At 40.9% G+C, this 18,150-nt stretch overlaps 1 protein-coding gene across 4 annotated transcripts in view; it reads right to left on the bottom strand.

Moving 5' to 3' along the window:
- Nucleotides 1-2,618: 2,618 nt before the first annotated feature.
- The window catches only part of NUMB (NUMB endocytic adaptor protein), a 232,027-nt gene continuing 216,495 nt past the window's right edge, over nt 2,619-18,150 (bottom strand). For 2 of the 4 annotated variants that reach the window (XM_082484873.1, XM_082484874.1), the window contains 6 exons: nt 15,506-15,580; nt 13,518-13,658; nt 11,821-12,022; nt 9,293-9,595; nt 7,338-7,487; nt 2,619-4,603 (listed from right to left, as the gene is read on the bottom strand). In XM_082484873.1, the coding sequence (XP_082340999.1) occupies nt 3,864-4,603; nt 7,338-7,487; nt 9,293-9,595; nt 11,821-12,022; nt 13,518-13,658; nt 15,506-15,580 (1,611 nt within the window). In that variant the 3' untranslated portion in view covers nt 2,619-3,863. Of the gene's footprint in view, nt 4,604-6,338; nt 6,483-7,337; nt 7,488-9,292; nt 9,596-11,820; nt 12,023-13,517; nt 13,659-15,505; nt 15,581-18,150 lie in introns of all 4 variants that reach the window. The other 2 variants (XM_082484876.1, XM_082484875.1) reach the window with 2 other exon arrangements.

The raw sequence follows: 18,150 nt of genomic DNA, 5'->3' as shown, positions 1-18,150 counted from the left end.
CCAAGCGAGGGCTTCCAGATGCAGAGCAGCTATAACTGAAAAGCCGCCTTGGTTTCAAGATGAAGTGGCAGTAAGTGTGCATATGAGGCTCTGAAAGAGAAAGTCTCAGGCATTAAGGGATGGGGGGGTGGGGGTGGGGGGAGGTGGGATTATATAATGATTTGTTAAACCAGGAAAGGCCCTTTTGTGTCTTCAGTATCTCAAAATGGAATTATTTCTGAGCAAAAGCATTTTTTGACAGCCTCCATGGTATTATTTTACCCTAGCATCAGCCCTAACAGTCCCCCTCTTTCTCATTCCAAACTCCCTGGTGAGACTTGGATGAGTTAATCAAATTAATTAGCACCACCCCCCATTTATTATTTGCATAGATGTAGCTATAAACTACTAAATTGGTGTGTAGTGTTGCTGATTGGGTTGGGGTGGTGGAGGATTGGCTTCTTTCTCTCTCCTACTTCTGTTACTTTAATGTAAGGCTTCTAAGGCTCACACCTCTCCTCTCCCTTAGTCCAGCCTCAGTACTCAGGGCAGCAGTAAGACATACATAGGTGTAAATCCCCAGGCTTGACAGCCTAAAGCTGGTTTGAATGCTAAATCCAGTAAATCAGTTCAGCTGCACCTAAAAATAAGAATTGGTAACCTAACGATTGCGCTCTCTTCAGCACAGATAAGGCTTCAGGCTTGGACATGCTGCTTTAAGATGTGAACAAACAGAAAAGCCCAGAAGCAATCCAGTAAAGGAGCATGGGGTGACAGTCACACCTATCTGGGTGTGGGTCTTTCTGTGGTCTGATAGATTCTGCTTGCTAGAAAAGACAAAAATACTTATTTTGCAGTTAAGACCCTTTGAATTTGATTAGGGAAAACTTCCTCTGCTGTAATTCATGGAAGGTGTTACAGTGTAAGGTTTGAAGTTGCCGTCATTGGCTATTTAAGAACAATGAGATGGTCCTGAGACCTTCTAATTGTGTTTGTACATCATTTTGCATTTAACATCTCATACCGGCACCTTTTTCTTTGGTGTGTATAGGATATTTTAGTATATAGTATGACTGACTCTGCCTATTGAGACTAGCGACTAATCACAGACTGTGTACATTCCAGGCTTAGCGAAGTCCTCAGTTCACACGTGGCGAGCATAACGCGCAGTCAAGGTGCATGGCCCTGTTCAGGAGCATGCTTAGACGCTGATTGTGGGTGTATCAGACCCTTTTGTCCCAGAATACGCAGTCTGAGTTCTATAATAGCCCTTTCTACTATGTCAGAGGCCCTATTTTTAGAATATTTAAATATTCTGTGTAGTCAGCTTTCGTTTAAGCTGTACGGTTTACAAGATGAGGCCAGGGAGCACTTTCTCAAGACTCACAAGGGCAACAACAGCCACCTGTATTCTGATGGGTAGGACCTGTCCCACTGAAGGTGCTTCAGTTAATTAGGTGCGTTTGTTCTGCCCTCCTTTCAGCTGCATACCCACGGGAGTAGGGATGGCTTTTGAAGGCATGCCCTCCACCGCTTTAAATACGTGTCCTCACTGTAATAGTTAACTAAAGGGTCTTTTTACGTTTCTTTTATTTGGCAAGCTGAGCTCTCCCCTCCCTATAGTGCCACTTAACTGCCTAATTGAATGGTTACTTTTTTGATTTGAGAGTCAAAGAAAGATGTTTGTTTTCTTCCCTAAACAATGGATTGTAGGAAGGTCAGATCACCTTTATCTGCAGGACAGGGGAAGGGTGTAGCTATACTGGGCTATTTTCAGCTGATCTTTGGGCACTGCTGTGCAAGATAGGGAAATAATAGGAAAGAATGTATGTATAGCTTATACTATTATAAATGCCTACACATATTTGCTTGCTTTTTGAAAGCTGAAGAAAACACTGGTATCAACTCTGATACCACAGGAGTGTTGGTCACTACTATTCATATCATATTGAAAAGAGGTAAAAATTGGGTAAAGAAAAAAAGCCTCGCTTTTCTCTAACGTGTCACTGTGACACTCACTGCACTTGCCTGGAAATGGAAACTGCTGGCAAGCTCAAACGCTCAGGCCAAACAAAGGGAGCATTTCTTCGCCTCCAGATTACAAAAAGCCTGACTTTTCCTTGTCTAAAACTACATGCTGCACATAAGAATGCAGTAGGAAACAGTCATACTAACAGGGTAGGTATCAACTTACTGGGAGAACAGAAAAGGAGTGAAAATACACTGTCTTCTCATGTGTACTCCTTTTAGTAGCAGGGGGAATAAAACCAAAGTGAGTTTTCCTTTTTGAATGTTAGTGTTTTCATATCTGTCTGTATGTAAGTATTCAATGTTAGAAAACACAGTGATGCAAACCCAGAATCCGATGTTTTCAGTAAAGCTCTCCATTACAGAGCTGTAATTAGTTATGGGGCAACAAAGATATTTGCAAGTCTTAAAGTTCAAGGTAAGCTAACATGGTGTACAAACCGAGAGGTGTTAAGATACCATTACTAAGCTTCTATAAGATACCATTAGTAAGCTTGTAGGCTGGCAAGCAGGGCTTGGCTACGTTCACCTAATATCAAAGATACCCAGAAGGGCAAATGCTGGAAACTGAAGGGGGAAGGGCGGGGGAATAAAGCTTTCACGGACAGTGCTTCTACCACCAACATTTATTTCTGTTAAAGCAGATTATAAATCATCAGTACAAATATATATATAACTTACATTTGCTTGTAAGGCCAAAGTTTAAAAGTAAAGTTAAAATGAGATGGTTTTCACAAGTCACCAGAGGCAGAACCTGGACCAGCTGCAGCCTTAACCACAAGGTTTCACAAATCAGTGGAAAAAAAATAAAAACAAAGTTAAAAAACTCTAAGATCTATTGACAGACAAACATAAAATGGGTTCCCAGGTAGCCCCAGGATGTAGATATGATTACAGTAAGTTGTCACAGTAGTGTTAGAACCAATAGATTAAGACAAAGAAACTGCAGCAATACATGAAAGGAAAAAACCCATACTATATATAATATGTAGCTTGATTCCGATAAAAAACAGTAAATTTTCCCCACGGTTTTCAAACCATGACAATACTGTTCGTTAATTTTCTTTATTTAAAACTACAATATAATGACTTATTGGTTGTGATTGTTGTTGCAATATGCTACTTACAATGAACAGATACAAGAACAAGCTAGAGCCCCCTTTTCCACCCCCCCAATATTACTTACAATAAGAATCAGAGATAAATCAATCTTATGTACAATTTCTTACATCCAACCCCCCCCTTTTTTTTTTAACCTTTGGCAAGATTACTTACAACTCATACAGCTTTTAATATCCAACTATTTAAAATATTCTAAATGCATAAAAATAAAGATTTTGGCTTTACTTTATTCTTTACATATAATATTCACTTTGTTACTCAAAATGGAAGCTCAACTTTTTCCATAAACCTAGCTTTTGCTAAGCGGGTGACAATCTCCCACCCATATCCACCCCCCCCACCCCACCCCAATTTTTCCCTGAGGGGGAATGTCCAGGACTTGCAGGGCATCAGAAGGACACAGGTACAAAATCTGCCTTCCTTTCTGTGAGAGAATTGATGTTTCTGCAGACCAGGCTTCGGGACTGGGTGCCTGCCTTTGCTCCGTTTGACTTCCAACTTTCCAAGTAAGGAGGGAATGCAGACTGGGGTGGCTTCTGGACTCCTTTTAAGAACTGCACATAAAATTCTGCGTATGTTTATATCCTTCCCGTAATTGCTCCCTCTTTCTAACTCATTTTTGTTTGAAGGGACCTCTGGGATTATCAAAGCAAACTGATCAGAAACAGTCCCCTCTGCTCCCTTTATCCCTCTATGCTACTGTACAATTTATCCACCCCCCCCCATAGGACTGCTTAAAGTTCAATCTCAAACGTCTTCTGTAAATCACTTGAGAAGGGGTTAGTTGGAGAGGGATTAGTGCGCTGCTTTGCCTTGCTCTCTAGTGCTGCCCACTGTGCTTCAAATGGGTCTACCTGGGGGGGGGCAGCGGCAGGAGGCTGCGAGTGCTTGTCCTCTGCAGCCCATTTGCCACCGTCAACTCCGTTGAAAGCTGCAGAGCCGTTGTGCTGCGCAGGCGGGTTGAAGAATGGGCTGGTGGTAGCACTGCTGCTTTCATACTGAGGGAACGTCTGCTGTTTGACAAGACTGGGTGACTGATGCGGATGGGCTGCTGGAGTGTGGCTCGCAGTACCAAAGACGTTGGCTACCATCTGGGAAGGTGTGATTCCAACCACAGGTACGCTTGGGGCTGCGTAGGTCATCCCGTTTGCTACAGCGTAGGGCTGAGCTGGAATAAATGCTGGCTGCATGGGCGGTACCACACCCACCGGCACAGGCTGCGGCGCAATGAAGGTGCTGACTGGGAAGGCTGGCGCTGCTGACTGGGAAGCTGCTGGAGGAGGCTGGAGTAGTGGCTGCGGGGCTGGGGCTGGGGCTGGGGCTGGGGCTGGGGCTGGGCTTGGCTGCTGTTGGGCTCTGACAGTCTTTGAGACCTCTTCCAGCCAGCGGTCTGCCTCTGAGGGAGTACGTCTGTGATTTCCTTGGAAGAGACTCGGTGAGGCCGCAGCTGAGGAGGTGCTGCTCCATTCAGTGCCTGGGGAGGAAAGCATGGGGAAGTCAATGTTTCCACTCCTCCCCCTTTTATCAGTTAGAAAGGCTGGAGGAGGTACACAAGAGCAGACAGGCCTCTGTCCTCCACGGTTCAAAGACTGCTACCAACACTGGAAGCGTCTTTATGCATCCACTGCACTGTTCTGTTACAGGACAACATTGGTCAAGAAGGGATAGACGAGAGTTTCTTCACTAAAATGCAAATTAATTTTTTTTTCTTCACAGCAGACATCTGAGACTTTAGGGCATGCAGGAGAGGTGCTGCCTGCACTCATAACTTAGTGGCAGTGATCTAGTCCATAACCACTAATTCCTCTAACTGGGGTATATCAGTTTCTGAATGTACAGCGCAGGACTGGTGGACTGTCAGAAGACAAAGCTATAAGAAACTGCTTTAAGACTTATTTGTTCTGTTTCCTAAATTAAGGCTTTACCCTCTAAAGGACAGTAATGTAATTGTACTGGGAGTTCAAGACAACATTTATTTTTCTGTCCCATACACACTGAAGTGTGAGTACTCACTATGATATACATGAACATTTAAAGCAATACATCTAATCAAATTACTATATGATATGTAAACTGTACTTACTACGATTCCTTTAGATTATTCTTCCATCTCTACTCACTCTTCCCTTGCTCTTCTCATATATAACTCAGGCTGTTAAACTCTCAAACTCTTTTGCAATGTTCAACACATTAGACAACGTTCAACACATTCAACATTTTAGACTTTTCTTCTACAAAACCAGCTCTGATTTAAACTCATTTATCTTCAATGATTAAAAAAAAAAAAAAATCACCTTCATTTCCATTCCTCCCACAGTTTCCAAACTATCTCCCACCAGCTGAGTTCTGGTTTTCCTTCTCCCTACAGTTTCAAATTCTCTTTCCCTCCCACAGGGCCTTGCCAGGTTTCCAATGTGATGAGAAAAGCCACAGAAAACCTAGAGATAGCTCTGCAACTCGTGTTATTTGGTGTTTTGGAGAGGTGGAAAATCATTACTGCTCAGTAGTCTTCATTCAGCCCGATCTAGTTAAACACCATCTAAAGCTCAGTTTACTGTTGTTTTTACAGTGGGAACTGTTGGACCCAGAGCTTAGGGACTCTCTCTTATGGGGGAAGATTTACTGAAAATGGGTCTGGTACTCTTAACAAGGCCAAGCAGATCCTACTATTTCACTGGCAAAGTTTCTCTTTTAGAGTTGAGCTTATACCAGGAAATGATGTTAGTTTGATTGTAGCCTTCTAGCATACACGTCCCACATGGGTGACAGCCATTTAAAGTACCACCTTACATTGTGTATAACTGTAGGCAAGGGCTGGAGGGACAGACTAAACTTATTAGAAATGAACCTCTAAAGTCTTTAAGCAACTAACTTAATCTCTCCTTACGTACGTTAGTGGAAAGAACACACAAAAATTATTTTGAGTACACATACAGATTCTTTCCCAACACACACTATTTCATTACTTCCTTTTTAAGCACTGTATTTTCTAGAATACTGCCAAAATAAGAATCAGTCCAGCTTATAGACCCAGAACCAATGAGTTCATCGCTTCCCTCCATCCACTTGTGCAGAAGGCTACTACTTCCGGCTTTTGTTAGTGTTCCTTCCACTTGCCATTAAGTGGCATTGACAATTGTCTCAAGGGCTCAATTAGGCTTTTGATCCAAGTTCTCATAGCAATGCACCGGATCTACTTCCAATCTTACCAGTGACCATGGCTGCAGCTCCAGTATTAGCAGCAGGAGCATAAGCCCAAGGATTGGTTTCACGAACGGGCATAGCTGTGGACACTACAGCAGCTTGGGATGGTTTAGCAGCAAGCACACAGAAGGCAGAGGCAGTGCCATTAACTAAAATGGGAGCAGACAACATCAGTGCGATTAATTCATGCAAGGCATGCACGTGACTGGAATATTAGTGGGCCATGTCATACCTACCAACAGACAACGATTTTAGACACTTCCACATGACAGTAGTTGGTGTAAATTAGCCAAATTGGACTGACAGTCGATAAAGCTAGTAAATTCCATTTCACCAAGCCAATGCTTGTTAACAGAATTGTGGGATGGTGGATTTTTATGTATTTGATGAGATCTTAAGTTCTGATGACTGACTGAAGTTAAATTTGTTGTTTTCAGAGAGGAAAGATATGGCTCACCAGAAGTTACCGTATGATTAATTTTAGATTCAAAAGAACAGATTTTAGATGTGAAGCAGCAATAGCTACATTTAACAAGGAGAGGTTCTTTTTTCACACAACTTGTATAGAAGCATATCAGTGAGGCGAAGATTAGAGGCTGCTATGAGTTCTATAGTTGGCATCTCTCCACAACTTATCTAAGAGTTTGTATGAAAAACAGTAATCATGCGGTGGCACAAAAATCTCTTCCCTCGTGGGATTTGGTTCCTGTGACACACAGTTGTTAAGGTTTTTGCCGTTCAGGAGGCAGAACGTTAAAATAGCCGTTACCTCAAAGCCAGTCCCTTTTACAGGTAACTATCGTGTGGTAGGTGCATGAACTTTTTGTTAAAAACAAAAACACAGCAAAACTAAACAGACAAGATGAATAAAGCAGGATGCATTCCCCCAAAATACTGATAACAGGACTTGCACAAGAAATTAAGACCACGTGTTACTGGAAAGCAACATTACACGCATTCAAGCCTCATCCAGCATGACCATGGTACGCAAAGAAATCACAAACCTTGAAAGGCAGGAGATTGTGGGGCGACTACTGTCACTGGTTTTGTCATGGGGGCTGAAGAGAAAGGATCTTCTGATGGTGTGCTGAAAGCACTGGTGATCTGAGAGCACAGGGCACTGATGCTGTCCGTTTCCCCTTCTACCTCAGGGACTAAAATGTAAACAAAATGCATTAAATTGGAAGTTTAAAGGATACAGAAACAATTTACAAATACCAATGCGAAACTGAAATATAATTAGTTCCCTTATGTCCTAGATGTTCCTGCTACTGATGTGCATGACAGCTTTTTTTAAAATCGGTGTTGAAGACCTGACTTGAAATAGAACACCACATTAGTGATTTTGTGACTGAGTCAAGAGGGTAAGGAGATCAGCATACCAGATTTAAAGTTGGTTATTACTGCTACTCCGTGTTAATGTAAGAGGATGTCCATTTCAGAAAATAAAAGGGTTTTCTATAGCTTTAGTAGAGATCTAAATCTTTCAGTATTAAAGTGCTAAACATATCAAGGATTTGGCACTCAGATTTGGCACTCTGTAAAATGAAAATATTTCTGGTAGATTTAAGTGTTCCAACAAAATACTTCCACAGTAACTAGATGAAGTTTAAACGTGCTGACAGCAATGTACAGTGACAAGTTAGGTCTAGAGTTAGAATGTTGATTGCTTCAGTTCAGCGGTAGCAGAAATCCCTAGCTCCTGTGGCAGAATTATGAAAAGCAAAAGCTGAATGCTCAAATAAAATGGACGCTCAGTTTTAAACCAAGTATCAGCATAACATGGATGAAGTAACATCTGGAGTAAAACCACCAACTTACCAGATGTTCTCATTATTGCACTGCTTTTCAAAAGTACTGATCATCAGTCCTTCATTGCACAGAACTGACATGAGCAGCCATAATTAAGCACAAACAGTATAAAAACCATAAGATGTCTGGACACAACATGCACCATATCTAAAATGCAGGGGAAGGCGTGCCCAAAAACTGATTCTTTGAGGGATATTCCAATACAGCGCATGTGACGTGACAGTAAGCAGCACTGGCAGAGGCATACATAGGAACATGCATCAGAAATATCCTGAATCCCAAAAAACTCGGATTGTAGTGTGCTCAGCCAGCATCACCATTAAGCAGTGCACTACTACTATAAAACTGATAAACTCAGTGCTGGTCTTACAGCACAGGTCACCAAATAAGGCCTATAAGAGAAGTCAGGCTAGGTATTTTTGTCGGTTTTGCCTTTGCCACAGTAATTTTTACTGTAAAGCTTTGAACCCTAAAACTAGCTGTGTTGCCAAGTGAGAGTACAGCTGGCGTGCAGGATAACCTAGCTGAGGGGATTCTAGGACATTACGCAAGGTACTGAGCACGGCAGCTGTTTACATTGGGATGACTCTAGAAAACCCCACTACCATCATGTAAAAACTGTACCATGCATTACTGATACAGTCAGCTGTACTGCCTAAACAGTAAAGTTTCTCTTAATGCAAGGTGAAAAGGCATTTCATTGCTCAAAAAGAAGAATTCAGACAGGCAGAAGGACAGACTGCAGAAAAGCATCACATGATCCCATGACAAGTGGTTAAGGCCTTGAAGGGATTTGTCTCTCAAGATGCCCTTACATGAAGCGGAGGAACTGGTTCAGTGACTCAGAGGGCAGAGCCAGCACCTACTAATTCACCAACACCCATTCCTGGAGCACTTCAAGTTGTGCTCCAATATTTCAGATAGTGATTAGAACTGTTTGTCTTCTCCATGTGAGTGCTGCATTTGAAATTCTGGCCTATTCCAAAGCGGAAGTTTTCTGACGTGGTGATATTTGCTCATGAGAAATGATCCACGTGAGGCAGGAAGAAGGATTTACTAGAAAATAAGGAGTTATTTGAAGCCACGGAGAAGGAAAGGAGAAAGAGACAATTTAAGGTAACGTTTCACTGGAATCATTTGGTTTTACCTGAGTTTTTCATGGGGAAATCGGTCTTCCTTTGCACTGTTGAAGGCAGCTCATTTATTCGCAAAGACAACTGGCGTTTAAAAGGAGACATCTTTTGGCTAAGGGCAGGGAAGCCCCTGAAAGACCCTTGCCTGGCAAGCTGTTCTATAGGGGCATGCCTCCGCGGAATAGCGTGGGGATTGCTCATTTCTTTATCGAGAGAGGCAGCAGCTTCAGCAGTAGGAGAGGTTGGTGAGCCAGAAGAGGGGGCAGTATTGTTTGGTGCAGCACCTGGTGCTACTGTTTTCACTTCTGTTTCAACTGCTGGAGGAAACAGGGTAAGGTTAGAAGAGTAAAGCAAAGTAGTGTTCAACTGCCTGCCCCTACTCCCATTTGTTTTGAAAAGAGAAATTGCAGGAATTTGCATAACCAGTACTCTTCCAAAAGAGTTTCTAATACCACAGCAGAAGAATCATTTCTCTATACCTTCATTGTCCTCACCATGTCACTTTACATACACCCAGTCTCCAAAGCAATGCTTACTGAGGCTAGTCACTTCACAGAAATGATGGCTTTATATATGTATTCTTTCTAGCTCTTTCCGAGACCCCAGCTCTAGAAATACTTGCAAGTCATTTATGATTAAGACTGAAAAGTGTATTGCCTTTTTGAGACCTTTGCCTCGCACAGAACTATAGCTAAAACATTACTACAAACGGTATTAAGTTACTTAGGGTGGCATAGCTCAGCAGCAGCAGGGAACAGAACCCAGCTCTAAGACCTTCTTTTAAAACCCACCCTCCTACCCCTGGCAGAATCAGCAGCAGTAGCCAAACACACTGCACAAGCTCCAGCAGGCCAAAGGTAGCAGCAGCACTTCACAGGTTCGGCTACATTCAGTGCTCAGGCTGCAGCTCCCCAGCTCCTCCAGGAAATCCATTACGGATAGATGGAAGCGTGCTGCAAGGTAGATCCAACCTCTGAGCTGGCAGGCCTGGCTAACACCAGCCACCTTTACAGTGAGTTCCTGTGCCGCTTCTTTAGCTGAATTTAGCTGTGATGTTACCACCCAGTCACTAGCTAGTTGCACTGGAAGCCCCTCCACGTTAAAAGTCAGCTGCTTCATTTTGCAGGTTTCTGCATAGCACCGCAATGCTGATGTCACCCAGGCCTAACGGCAGAAATGCAGGATTAAGCCTAGTATAAATTGTGACATCTATGATTAGAATACCAAGGGGAATTTTTCTGTCTTTAGGAAAACTCTCTCACTCATGTCATAAGTGACTTGACTTTGAGGACAATAAACAGGTCATCAACACAGCAGGACAAGGGGAAATCTCACCATCCTGGTGTGAACACTTCCTTTACCTATATTGCTTTCCAAACGTTTTATGAAAAAGAATTCATTTTTTTGTTGGCACATCAACAGAATAAAAGTCTGGTAAAGAGAGGAGTCACACTAGAGATTTCTGAAGAGCTGGAATGGTAGGAGGAACTAATTATGTTGTCTTGCAAGCTTCAGTACCCATGAGTTGCAGCTGCTCGTTCAAGTGAAACTTTTCTAATCAGTCTTTCTTGGAAAGGATTTCACACACCTTCATTGAGTCAAGACTTTGACTCATGCCCTCAAGTAACAAAGGCCTTGTGTTTAAGCTTCATTTAGCACATTCTAAAACTAACGTATGGGAACAAGCAGATGGATGATGAAAACGAAGATTAAAGTTTTGCAATTGAGTGGCAGCATGAAACTTGCTGTGGAACCCTCTGAAACAAAAGTTCAACTCCACTGTAAAGAGGGCTATGAACAATATTTATAATACTTATTTTTTGTTAGCTGCAGAACTCCACTACTTGTAATAAAACTTAGGTAAGAAGTCCTACTTTCACTTGAATTTCAGAACACTTTAAATGACATTTTAAATGGCTAAGACATAAAAACAAACTCCTCTCAAATCAGTTAGTTACTAGTTTTGAATGTAATTAACAGTGCATCAGCTATGTGTTTTATGGGGAGGGAGTTCTTTTCATTTGTTTTTTTTAGAAAGCACACTGTGATTGATCTGGTCTCCCCTCATGCAATATAACTCCATATGTACACTTTGTAACCAGCCTTAAAAATAAAAATACATTATTTTCTAAGAAAAATGCATATAATTTTCTGTTGATTTACCATAAGCTTTAGACTACAAAAATGATTACTTCTTGTCTGGCAAACATTATATTTTTATAACATTTTTCTAATAAGGTCTTTTAGTATGGTACCTGCAGTGTTCTCTGCCATAAAGCAGGCTGACAACACAAAGCAGGAACAGCTTTTGCATATGAAGCCACATTTTCTGGAGAAGATGTGGGAAAACGCGCTATGAGTGAACCTGGGATCATTTTTCATCTTGTAAAGTGTTAAGCGTCTGGGAATATGATTTGTGCGCTATAAGGTTCATGAGAGGGAATGTTGCAAGGACGTTAAGCCTCAATCCTTGCACCGGCTCCAGTTCACCTCAGTGCTGGTTTTGCTCCCTATCGATGATTGTGTAAGTTGCAGCCCGTACCTTTAGCATCCGGCATCTGTCTCATAATTTCCTCTCTCTCTGCTTGTTCAGTAGCTGTAGTCACCCTGAATGACCCCTCTCTAGTGAATGTGGTTCTGCTGGCATCAAAGGTGGCAGTCACTCCACACTCCTTCTCTCGCTTCTGCTTTCGCTCCAGGCATGCTGCAAATGCACAGCCCACGGCATGACTCAACCTTTCCCCCTGTACAAGACAACATTGCGTCATACAGTAACTGGAACAGAAACATACATGTGCTTCAAGCATTGCGAAGTGATAACCTGCCTTTACAAGAGGAATCTAATTAAGGCATTAAAGAGAACTACTGTAATTGGACACCTTTTATATGGCTCTAAAATTAAACCCGGTACAGGAAGACTCCCAACTACTAATGCACAAGCAGTGTTCAAGAAGGCCCACCCAGAACGAAAGAGATTGTCGGATATCTGTTTAGTTCAACTGCTACTAAGATGCTAATGCGATAGCGTGCCTGCATGGATCCCTTGCCTCTGGATATGTTTGTGCACAACGAAATGCTTGTGAAGACATCTTAAGCAGGTTTAAGTGCTGAAGTACAGATAAGTGCTATTCTCAGATGGAGAAAGTTTACAGAGGACTCAGGGAGACACTTCCGTTGTGCGCAAGTGTGAAAATTGAAAGGACAATGGTGATTACTTACACCTCTTAATGGCCCTCACCATTAAGCCATTATGGCACAAGGTAGTAGTAACAGTGCCTTCTGAAAAGCACTTCCATTATTAAACAGTGAGGTCAAAAGGATCCACTGTCCAGTAACTGCAATAAGGAAAGGGAATTCAAGTCTGAGGAAGCCCAGCAATCCAGCTGATATGGCGGCTACAGCTGAGTCAGAGGTTGAGTCAGTAGCTCAACTCATCTATTATAATCAGTAAGTGAATTGCCCTGTTATTCACAGAGAAAAACATTAAGTTTAACTGGGAATTTCTAACTGCATTGTTTCTCTTTAAAGAAAAATGATAAATTGTCTAGTACAATTGCTCTGAACTTGTAGCTATGTGGAGTTCATGCAATGAATTTGGATGATGTTTCAAGCGCTTTGTATAATATAGGTGGGATTCAACAAAAAGCAGGAAGAGGGAAAGGCCAGATCAAGGAGTTAAATGACTTGAGTCTACACAGCAAGAGACTGATAGAGGTGACTTGCTTTCAAACCTTCTACTGGAAAAACCTCTATCACTTAGAAGCAAACAGGATGCTAATTTAATGCAGTTTACCTCCAACCCTTAACATTCAGATGACTTTCCATTCAAGATAACATTCGCATACAAGAGGCTGCATTCATAACCAGTCTGTATTTACTCACTATGATTTTATCCTGGAAAAACTGTCATTGATGTTTCAGTTTTGGCTGTATACATTTTCAGATGAGAATATCTTCTGTCTATTTTTAGAAGAGTAGTTCCCTTCTGCTAGAGATATCTGAGGCTGACTGCATTCCATTTATACACATGCTGGGCACCATTTCTCTCCACAAGCTGACACCACAGAGGGATGGCAAATAATTCAGATATAAAGAATTAGAACTAAAATAATTTTCAAGGACTAAGTAATATTTTAGCTGAAGTCAAAACATATTGCAGTATTCTAGATATTTTATTCTTCCAATCACAACTTCCAGCTAGAAGCTGGAAGAGTTGGATGCACACCGTATTAAACTTACCGTGTCCTTTACGGCCATAAAGCAGTGGCATATCCAGCGTCTCGTCGTGCCGTCTCGACAGATGTATGAGAATGCCCGGTCAAAGTTCCTGTCTGGTGCGCAGAAAGAAACCTTCTCTATTGTCTGATCAACTATAAGGTCCTAGAGTGAAAAAATCCCCCCAACCCAATAAGAAAAATGTGAAGAAATACGGAGAAACATTTGAACAAGTAATTTTCAGCGCTAACTGCAAGAAGATGAGTTATACTAAGAGGAGGCTAACCTGATGTGGCTATAGTTATCTGCCAATGAATTCACCATTCAGAATCTATTCCCAGTATGAAACAAAAGGGACAGATGACATTTTCCACGGGCCACCTTTGGTAGAAGTGTGCCAAGGCACCACTTAAGAATGTAGGGGAACAAACAATTTCTAAGATCTCCCCTCTAGACTATGGAGCTCACATCTTTGTTTTATTTTGTTTTTACAGCAGCTCCAGTAGTCTTGCAATCAAAAAAATCGTTACTGTCATTAAAACACAATGCTGAAACTTATGGGAGCGGTCTGCAAGTGTGAAAAGGTATAGCAGCTGCTACACAAAAAGCAAAAGCTGATGTGCCAATTAGCTAAGCAGGGATGCAATGGAAAAGCACCAGCAGCACTGGTAGTACCAAACACCCCTGATTTGTTCCCATAGATTGATGGGAGAAGTGTCTCTAAAAACATGCTATCTTCGTTAAAAATTTTTTTTTTCAAAATTGTTTGGTTTGGTTAGTGGTTAGTACTTGGCACCTGTGCTAATGTAATCAGCCACCAGGAGGCAATAGTATATTCTCTTTTTAAGTCCTATACTTTTAGTTTCCTCCAGGGTCTGCACAACTTATTAAAATTCAATTTTAACAGATCAGATATATGCAGCAACATTTCTAAAAATAATACATGTATTATTATTTTCAAATTAGGCAGTAGACTGAATTCACCTACATAAGTATGTTTGTATTAGAAACTGAATTCTTAAGAGACAGTAACTTCAGCGTTCATGAAGGATACCATATCAGCAGCCCTGGAGAAGTCGAGCCCCAGGCAGTTGTACCGCAGAGGGATGTGAATTATCTCTACCTGCTTCTCAGTGTTGGCTTGCAAATCATCTTTTAGGTTGACAAAGTAAGGGTTAAATGACATGAATATAAAACCAAATTAATTTCAGACTAATGAGAGTAAAAAATGTTTCGATAGCCATGCCATCTTTTAAAATACTAGTACGCTTATAGAGGCAAGTCTAAAGCTCTTATTTCTAATTGCCTACGCCAAGATAAAACCAAGAATCCTTTGCTATTACTTGCACACAGGCATCTTGGTGGTACATACTGTGCTTTTTCACAATAAAAAAAAAATTAAAACAATCTAGAAGGATGCCTTGAATATATTAGTCTTCCACTTCAGAACAACAGCTTAGATATTAGAATTAGAAATTACCAAATTTGATACTCGGTTACTATTTAGCTTGAGTCTGAAGGCACAACCCCTCTATTTCATTTACTCTCTTCTTTGTATTTTTGGAAGCTAGCTCTTGTTCATTCAGACCCATTCTGGGATTCGGATGCACTGAAAATGATATTGATTAACATGAGTTTGCTCATGTTATTACTATGGCAGCCTTCTGCAGTGGTGCAGAACAAAGTCAAGGGACTCTCCAAGTTCAACATCAACAAAACTTATCAGGCAAAAAATGGTTCTTCCGGTAAATGCAACAAAAAATATCCCGAGTTTGTGCTACCTGCCACATTTTATGAAATGTGTCTTGGAGAGTAGTGTGGAATTAACTGGGGAAAAAGCATTAGCAATCATACAATGTTTACAAAGCAAGAAATGATTAAACTAATTATACACTTCAGTCTTCCTTTCAAATACCAACGTTTGCATTAACATAAAGATTGGTGTCCATTTAAAGTTATAGCACATACGTTATTATATAAAGATTGAAAACTTCTGTCCAGGGAAATCTAACCTTTGTTTTCTCATCTACAACTCTGAGTCCATCCGCCGAAACCCACAGGACTGCTTTGACGGCTTTCTTCCCAGACTTTCAAAAAAAAGAAAAAAAAAAAAAGAAAGAAAAAAAAATAGTTTTATGCCAACAGCATCAGACTGCCACCCCCTTCCCCTTTCCAAGAACCATAACATTAAGTGTAGATGAAGTCCACGGTCAGTAGGGTGCCCAAAGCCAGATACTCAATCCAAGTTGCAAAACATTCAGAGAACCAAGCCAAAGCCAGTATTTCAGAAACAGCACATTGTGGGGATGGGGAGAGGGCACAGGACGGGTGGAGGCAAAAATAGGGTGTACGTCCACTGACAGTAAAGAATTCAAGACTAACCAAGTGGGTGAAGAATTCCACTAAAGAGTCAGAAAACACTAATTCATAAGGAGTTACACCACAGGTAGCTTCTTTAGCACAAGTTTAAACATAGGAAAAATCTTACCTGATATTTCCACCAGCCCTACCCTCTGCCCCAATAGTCGCATGGCAGAATCATGGCATCACCTTAAACCAGTGTTAAAAGCACCCAAAAATAATCAGTTATTGTGTTATGAGCTTAATGCCAAGATCAATAATCCAAACATGTTTCACTAATTTATTAAGAGCTAAATGTCACATTTTGGAAAAGAGGTAGAAAAATACAATTTCTTAACCATTTGGTGTGTATCTTGAAAAAGCAATGGTGTGTGGCAGGCTGATGCAGCGGAGGAGTGGTCTGGCTTTTATCCAAGATCTGACTGTGGGAACTTTCAGCTCCCACAAGCTGAGGGTAAGTAAAAGTGGGAAACACAGGAAGGCTTCAGCAGCCATTTAAACTATGGATTCTTTCTAGACTGTTTATTCTTTAAGGGAAAGTTACAGAAAACAGTATAAACACTTGGGACAATATTCTTCTGAAACTTATTAATTGAACAGAAAATAGGTACAAGTTGTCAACATAATTTTAATGCTTACTACTACTAGAAAAATAATATTTTTTTTTTTACGTGTTACTTTAATTCACAAGCCCCATACTTTAAGCCAGCTAATAATTTTTTTTGAAGCACTGTGTTTATGTAGTTTGTGGCTGCTAATGGCACCCACCACAGACCAATCCAGGGAGTGAAGAGAGCAACAACAAAAAATACAGATGAGGGGGTATCAGCTAATGGCTTCAAGCAAGAATTGCAATTATCTTTTTTTTTTAATAGTTCATGGCAGGTGTATATGATTTATATTTATATGGCAAATAATGGAGCAAGGACACATTCTGGCATAAGCTACCACATGTTCCAAGTCTGCAACATCAATTTTAATGCTGTAAGGATGAAGTATCTTGGAGTGAAAAGTCTCCTGTTATATCACATTGGTTTCATTCTCAGAGAAAGCAGTAACTGTGAAGAAAACAGGCCTGGCAGGATTTCTGTTTGTTTTTGGGGAGGAACTATCTGTCCCAATTTCGGAAGCTGCAATGACAACCCGAGCATTTCCAAAAAGCTTGGTGAGAACAGAGAACAGCACTGACTTGTACAGAAGAGTGATTAAAAGAGAAAAGAGAGAAAACAAGCACAGCATGAAAGCAAGCTATGGAGAAGTGCTTGCAGAAGCAAGTTTCTAAGTGTCCTGTTGGATACCCCAGATAAGGTGTAAAGTAAAACTGTCAGATTCTGTAATGCCTAATGGAAAGAGTGTAATTCACAAAGGAAGATGTAATTAAATTTACCATCATATGTGTTAAAAAAATATTGCAGCATGTAAAAGTCACTTCTAAGTTTTGGTCTTAAAAGGCAGTAAATATTGATACCCACAAAATATAGTCTGTATTCTCAATGCTTAGCTAGCTTCCAGAACCTATTAATCACCCCCAAAAATGGTTTGTAGAGGTCTGTCTCCTTGAACTGTTTTAAAATGGAGTACCAGTTTCTTCTAAGCCATCTTAAAACCTCTGTTCCAAGCAAAGAATACAAACAATCAAGAGAAGACAATTCCTGCAGGTAACTGGTTTAGATTACCATCATTAGAAACCGAGATATACGTCTTTCCTCAGCAAACAATAAAAACCTTATTTCTGCAGAAATAGTGAACACTTCCTGAAGTTTGTATTAAACAAGTCAAGTTTAACAGAGCTGGGCACTTCATAAAACAGCAGAGCTACTTCTCACCTGCTATTTTACTAAATGATGATTTAGAAATAGCTAAGACGTGAAACTTCATGTTTCTCAGAATAAAATGAAGAGAATACTGAATCCTCACCTTATCTGTGCCTACAAGTGATGTATAAAGGAATATACTCCTCCAAATCAGTTTATATTGGCTACACAAACCAAAGTACTACTCTGTTACGGGTGGGATATTGCCAAGTATATCGTGATTAGAAAGTAGATATGAGTGTTTGCACTCCTGGCACATACTGGACAAAGATCAAACTGGAAGCAAGATACTGCATGGGAAGTGAACTCCAAAACACTGAAAGGTATAGGTGGCTCCAAATAAATGTATTTAAAGCAAATGGTCAATATCCACTGGAACAGTGTGGTCGTAAATGTTGCTACCAAGGGACTCATCTAGACATCCATATCAGTAGTTTGTCTTCATATTCAAGAGCTTTTGGACAACAGGACTGCTGGAGGAG

Source organism: Vanellus vanellus, assembly GCF_965231255.1.
Source record: "Vanellus vanellus genome assembly, chromosome: 6".
Taxonomy (NCBI): Eukaryota; Metazoa; Chordata; class Aves; order Charadriiformes; family Charadriidae; genus Vanellus; species Vanellus vanellus.
This window is presented reverse-complemented; position numbering and strand designations above follow the sequence as displayed.